General features: G+C 57.0%; 1 protein-coding gene across 1 annotated transcript; it reads right to left on the minus strand.

The window, feature by feature from the left end:
• Nucleotides 1-1158: 1158 nt before the first annotated feature.
• PRRT1 (proline rich transmembrane protein 1) lies at nt 1159-4727 on the minus strand. The gene is made up of 4 exons (XM_042938359.1): nt 4622-4727; nt 3184-3722; nt 2373-2558; nt 1159-2230 (listed from the first exon to the last, which is right to left on the minus strand). The coding sequence occupies exons 1-4, from the start codon at nt 4638-4640 to the stop codon at nt 2054-2056; spliced, it is 921 nt and encodes a 306-aa protein (XP_042794293.1). The 5' UTR covers nt 4641-4727; the 3' UTR covers nt 1159-2053.
• Between the last annotated feature and the right edge of the window lie 1498 nt (nt 4728-6225).

The following is a 6225-nucleotide window of genomic DNA, read 5'->3' on the forward strand; positions in this document are numbered from 1 at the left end:
CTCCTATCTCGGTGCATGGTTTTCCTTCAGATTCTCAACTCCATGAGGTCGGTGTTCACATCTATTGTCTGGGCAGATGTCTTGCCAGCATCCTGCATGGCACCTGCATGTTGTATGAATGCGCAAATTCAGCATAGAACCCTGTCCTGCAGGTGTACAGATGGATACCAAGTCCACTGCTTGTGCACCCCTACACCAGAGGCCTCCTGGTTGACCTCAGGGTACCAGTGGGCAACTAGCCCTAGCTGGACTTGAGAGCCTAGTGACCTCTTCTCTGGGGCTCTGCTGTGGTCTGAATATTTGTGCTCCCCACCAAATTCATACGTTGAAATCCTAATGCACAATTTGATGGTATTAGGAGGTGGGGGTCTTTGGGAGGTGCTTAAGGTCATGAAGGTGGAACTCTCATGAATGGGATTAGTGCTTTTGTAAAAAAGACCCTATAGAGCTCCCTTGCCCCTGCCACCATGTAAGGATACAATGAGAGGTCTGTAACTCAGAAGAGGGCCCTCACCCAACTATACTGGCAGCCTGCTGTCAGACTTCCAGCCTTCAGAACTGTGAGAAATAAATTTCTGTTACTTATAAGTCACCGAGTCAATAGCATTTTTGTTCTAGCAGCCTGTGTGGACTGCGATGGCCTCCCATAGCACTCTGCTCCCTTTGCCTTCCCCATGCAGGTACAACATACCATGCAGGGCTCTAATCCAAGTTGTTTACCACCCTCCAGCCTGAAGGCAGGAACAGCTGTAAGCAGTTGGCATCTTTTCCCTGTCACCCTATTAGAATAGTCTGTCCTTTTCTCCCGATTTCCTGGAGTTCTGGGATAGATACTTGGGTCTACTTGTAAATTCCCTCTCTTCAAAGCCCTAAGCCCAGTCTAATAGCAGGTGAAAAATGTGTGCTGGGGGAAAGAAATCCCCACCAAGAATGGACCCCATACCAGATTTCCCTGGTAGGATTCCTAAGGAGTCTCCCCTCCCCCCTCCCATGGTTGTGTCTGTCTCTGTGGTGTCTTGGGAATCTGTCTCCTCCCACTTTTGTCTCTGTCAGTTTTCTTTTATCTTTCTTTCCCTCGGAAGGGAAGCTAAGAGGAGGTAAAAGAGGGAACCAAAGGAGGAGGGTCTTTGTAAGGCGGCAGTCTTCGGAATTGCGGGTGATAAATCCACTTAGTCTCTTTAATATTCTTTCAGAAATTCACACACACACTCACGCACAAATCAGAACAAGGTAGGGACTGGCGAGGGGAGCGGGGAACGGGGCTGGCTCCTCCTGACGTTGGGAGGTCCTACCCTGGGTTACCTTCTGCCCGGCTGCCCACTGATTGGAATAGGTGGAAGGGAATATTTACAGACAACGGGGACGTTCGTCATCCCGGGGTGAAAGGTCCTAAACTGGGAACCTCCGAAATCTCATTCCAAAATTACCAAAAGTAGAGGTTCTGGGATTAGCAAGAAAATAGTAAGAGACCTGGGTGGAGAAGACAAAACTGTACCATCAAAAATGAGAGAGCGTGGGGGCGTAACTACCTCGGGGCTAGGTCCCCGCGCCAGGAGAAGGGGAGGAGTGTGTCAGTCTGGGGGCGAGGCCTAGCGCCACAACCCAATCACCGGACGCAGTCACCTCGCGGGGAAGGAAAGGAAGGCGGAGCCTGCCGCCCTGGAGGCGGGGTTTTGACAGAGCCAGGGCGGAGCCTATAGAGGAGGCGGGGCTTTGGGGACCTGTCTCCCAGCGGCGAGTGGAGACCCAAGGAGCTCCGCTGGGGTCGCTGCATTTAGAGGCGGCGGGGTACTGGAGTGACTGAGGGCCCGGCATTTGGCGGGGATCCCGGAAAGTGGCATCCCTGGGGGGGGGGGGGTTTCGGGGTTCCTGAGGAACTGGATTCGGAGCGTGCCCGCAAGGCGAGAGGTTCCGTGGAGGCAGAGTTTAGGATGTATCGAAATTCGGTGGCCCCAGAGGCAGGTGTGCGGGGCACCCACTGGATCCGCTGCGTGGCTGCAGAACGCGCTTGGGAGGTTGAGGGGCGCGGGGCGGGGCCAGGCCGGGTGCGTCCTTACGGATCCCAGTAGTTCTCATGGTGCTGAGCGGCAATGATGATGACTACGGTGAGGATGGTACAGAGCACCATGGCTGCGATGCCCACCGCTAGGGAGATGAAGGAGAAGTTCCGGGCCTCGCGGGAAGCGATCTCGGCAGACACCATGTCTCCGCGGGCCAAGGCCGTGCGCACCTGCGGGAGACGGGCGGAAGAAAGCTGATCAGAGCTGCTGCTCCCTCTGAGATGCTTCCCAGAACATTCGGCACTCCCTTGGAATAAGAAAAACCGGGTGAGGGCTCCCTTCCCAGATGCCCGCCCTCTCCCCCACTTCCACCTGCACTGCCTTGAAGATGGCGATGATGCCCGTAGGCCAGAAGCAACAGATGGTGGTCAGCACCGCGATGGGCATGTAGTCGTGCGGCGGGCGCCTCGGCTCTAGCAGGGCCAGCCCTGGGGCCTGGGGCGGCGGGGGGAGCGTGGAGGCTACTCCCGTCCCCCCCGGGGTCCCGCCTGTATAGGGCTGTGTAGAGAAGGTTGGGGGGAGAGAATGTCATTCCCATCGTCTCTGAGCCCACCAACATTCTGTGTCTGGCACAATGGTTTTTAAAGCACAATTCTTGCACGTTGCTTCTCAGAGAAACTTATCATCCACGACCCTTCCAGGACACCCATAAATTCCACTAGGTTCTTCTCTCTTCACTGCTGTCATTAACCCTATATTCTTGGTGATCTCCACACTCCCTCTCCCAAGGTATGGCCGCACCAGGGCTGCCCTGGCCTCACTTCAGACCTCGTTTCTTCTCTCCAAATATCTGCCTGGCCTTCCCTATTCAGTCAGTTCCAGGTTTACTCTCCCTTATCCTCCTCCATGGTTCCCAGGTTTCGTTTCTTCTCCCCCTCTCTCCAGGCTGTTTCCTTCTTTCAAACCTCCTCTGGACTTCTAGGCTCCGTTCCCCTTCTCTGACCCCAAATGACTACTAGACCCTCCAACCCCCCAACCCCCATTCCCAAGCCTTTCCTAGTCCCTCCTCTCTCTAGGCCTTGTCCTAGGAACGCCGCCTGGTCCCAGGCCCTGTTTTTCTGTCTCACTAGCCCCCTGTGTGTCCCCACCCCTTCCTCCCAAGCCCCATCCGCCCTGTACTCACCGTGCCCACTGGGTAGACCGGCACGTAGGCAGTGCAAGGCTGCAGCTGTAAGGGGTAGCCGGGGGCTACATAGCCCCCCAGTGGCAGCGTGCCTACCGCCCCCGTGTGCGTGGGCACTACGAAGCCCGGAGCCTGGGCCGTATGGGAGGGCGCCGGCGGGGGTGGGGCGGCGGCGGCCGGCGGCGGCGGGGGCAGTGGGCCCTCGAAGCGAGTCTCCTGCAGGTAAGGGTCGGGTGGCATGCGGGGCAAGGTAGCGCAGCCGGGTGGGGGCGCCCCGGCGGCCGGGCCAGGTGGAGCGTGGTGTGGCGGTCGCGGCAGGGTGGCGGAGGATGAGGGACCGCGCTGACCAGTGGCCACGGAAGAAGCCAGGCCGCCTGCCCCCAAGCGCGGGAGGGTGGCGGTCCCGGACTGGTGGTAGTGGTGGTGGTGGTGATGGTGAGAGGAAGGGGCTGCCTGTGGGGGTGGGGCAGGGGGTTCGGCCGGGGGCTGGGGGGCATTATAGGGTGGTGGAGAGGTGTGAGGCACTGAGTCTGAGAGGCCTGGGGGCAGTGAGCACAGGAGAGGGTATGGGGAGAGAGGCAAGACAGGCAGAGAAGAGATAAGGGGGTAGGGGGAGATACAGGGACAGGGATGGAGAAAGATAATGGGAGAGACAGAGGAGATGGGTGAGAAGCCATCTCTTGGTCTTAGGGGCAGGAAAGGGGTTGTATCTAAGCCATCTGCCCACCCCCCTTGTTTCTTTCAATCTAGTTTTGAAGTGGAAACCCTCCTCTGCTCATCTCCCCCTTCAGCAACGGTGCCCACAGCTTTCACCTGCACACCCAAGCTATGGCTGCCTTGGGCTTGCCCATCTGAGCTAGTCCTGTGTGTGCACGTGTGTAGACATGCAACACTGTGTTAACATGTGCTCAATTCAACAGTTGTATAAACACATGAAGGATGACATATTCCACTCTGTCTTCTTGCACTGGGGATGGGTGCCCTAGCCTCTCTGGGAATCTCAGCACCTCATTTAGGGCAGATAAACAAGGGTCTTCTGGATTCTACTCCCCTGACAACCTCCATCTCATCATGTTTTTATTATTTCCCCACTGAATGTCTCCATGTGAGCCAGTGTCATCTGTCCATCTGTCACTCCCAATGATGCTATCCCTGCAGCACCTGGCTGATGCTAAGCCACTCTTGTACTTCCTTCACCCTTTCAACCTGTCCCCTTTCCATGTTGTTGGCAAGGGGACAAGGCTGAGATTGGAAGGAGAGGAAGGAGGGGAATACAGAAAGAGAAGGGGATGGGGGGGGGTTGAGAGCTGGACCGAAATGAAATGAAATAGAATTGCCCCCCCCCCCCAACGGAGGGGTGAGGGAGGGGGTTGGGGCCAAGGATTGGGGGGAGAGTCTGGAGATGGTGGAAAGGGCAGGTTTTGTTGTTGTTTTTTACCTGACTTTTCCGATGACATGCCTGTGGTGTCGCTGGGACAGGGTGTCTGCAGCGGGAGTCGGGGTCCCTGGCTGGCGTCGGAGTCTTGGTGTGCGGATTGCGCAGCCGGCGGCAGCGGCAGCACAGAGATGGAGAGATGAAGACAGCGGCGGGGGGCGGAGGGAGAGCAGGGAAGGGGGGGGGAGCTTAAAGGGGCCGAGGAGAGGGAAGGGGAGAGTTTCCGAGGTACCCTCACTAGGTCTCTCCTCCTCTCACCCCGGCATTCAGGCCCCCAGTTTGGGCTCCCTTGGAGTTGTCATGGAAACAGGGAGGCGAGCAAGACCAGGCAAGGCGGGTGGGACTAAGGGAAGGAAGGAGTGGGGGGGGGGGGGAGGGGGGAGAACTCTCTAGAGTCTTCCCCTCCAAGACTGGCTACAGTGATTATACTGTGGGAGGAAGTGAGCAGGTGCTTGGTGGATTCAATACCCCAGTCCCCACCGGATCTGGTTCACCTTAGTCAGATGTCCCCCTCCTCAGCTTCCCTCAGAGTCCCTGCAAGTTCTCAGGACCTTCTCCCAAATGCTTGGCCTTAGCTGCCCCCGCTTTAAGAAAGATAACTGCGTGAGAGAGAACTGCAGAGTTGAGACCTGCGATGACCTGAAAGAGTTCCCAGGGTTATGGTCTGGGTAAATTGCAGGTAAAGTGGGGGGCTTGGGTCTAGAGTATTTCCAGGGGAGTTGGACCTGCGGTTAGGGGGGGTGGGGGTGGGAGAAGGACAGAGAGTAAGTTTGGGGGATAATATATGCTCTTTCCCCACTTGATTATCGGGCTTCTTAGAGTTCCTGGGCCCCTCAGTGTTCAGATCCATTTTTTAAAATCCCACCCATCCACCCACCACCTCTGCCAAGACGCAACGCCACCTCCTGAGTGACAGGAGTGCGAGGTTCAGGGCACAGCAGTAATTGCAGTCTTTTATTTGTTCATTGTATCTTGGGGGCACGTATATGGGGAGGGGAGGTGAAGACAGGCCGTCTACCGAGACTTACAGGAGCTGGGCTTTTTGCGAAAAGGGAGTCGGGAACCCTCCCCTACCTCCACCTTCAGATTAGTACTGCCCAACCCCCACCCGAGGCAGTCGCCCTCCCGGGCTGTGTCCTCGCCCTCGCGTCCAAGTGGAGCCTACAGAGCTCCAGACATTTAGGTCACGGCCCCAAGCTGGTTGTTCCAGTTTCCAAGGCGTTTGCCTGAGCCCCCGACCCCCCATTGCCACCCCATCCTCACACTACAGACTCGGGGCACAGATTGGTTTTATTGAGAGACTTTAGACCGGCAAAGACCTTGTGAACAGGAGGGATTCAGACAAGCTTCGAAATCCTTTTCTCAACGGAAGCGTCTTTAAATGCTAAGCAAAAGCCCACCTAGGTATCGGGTAGGGATCAAGGCGGAGTTGCGGGACGTCTGGAGCTCGGAAGTCTGGAAGGGGTTCGAAGGTCTGCGTCGGGAGCCGCACACAGGAACTCCCGGCTAAAGGCCGATTGTGGGGGTCTCTCAAGTTGAAAGACTGGTGCAAACCACGCACGCGTGAGTCAGCGCTGCCCCAGGGGCCCTCCGCCCCCTGGAGGTGG

This window comes from Panthera leo, chromosome B2 (genome assembly GCF_018350215.1).
Source record: "Panthera leo isolate Ple1 chromosome B2, P.leo_Ple1_pat1.1, whole genome shotgun sequence".
NCBI lineage: Eukaryota > Metazoa > Chordata > Mammalia > Carnivora > Felidae > Panthera > Panthera leo.

Coding starts and splice junctions, on each gene's coding strand:
- PRRT1 (XM_042938359.1), bottom strand. Junction 2,559..3,183: donor CGGTCTACCCAGTGGGCACG/GTGAGTACAGGG, acceptor TTCTCTACACAG/CCCTATACAGGCGGGACCCC. Junction 2,231..2,372: donor CCATCTTCAAGGCAGTGCAG/GTGGAAGTGGGG, acceptor CGTCTCCCGCAG/GTGCGCACGGCCTTGGCCCG.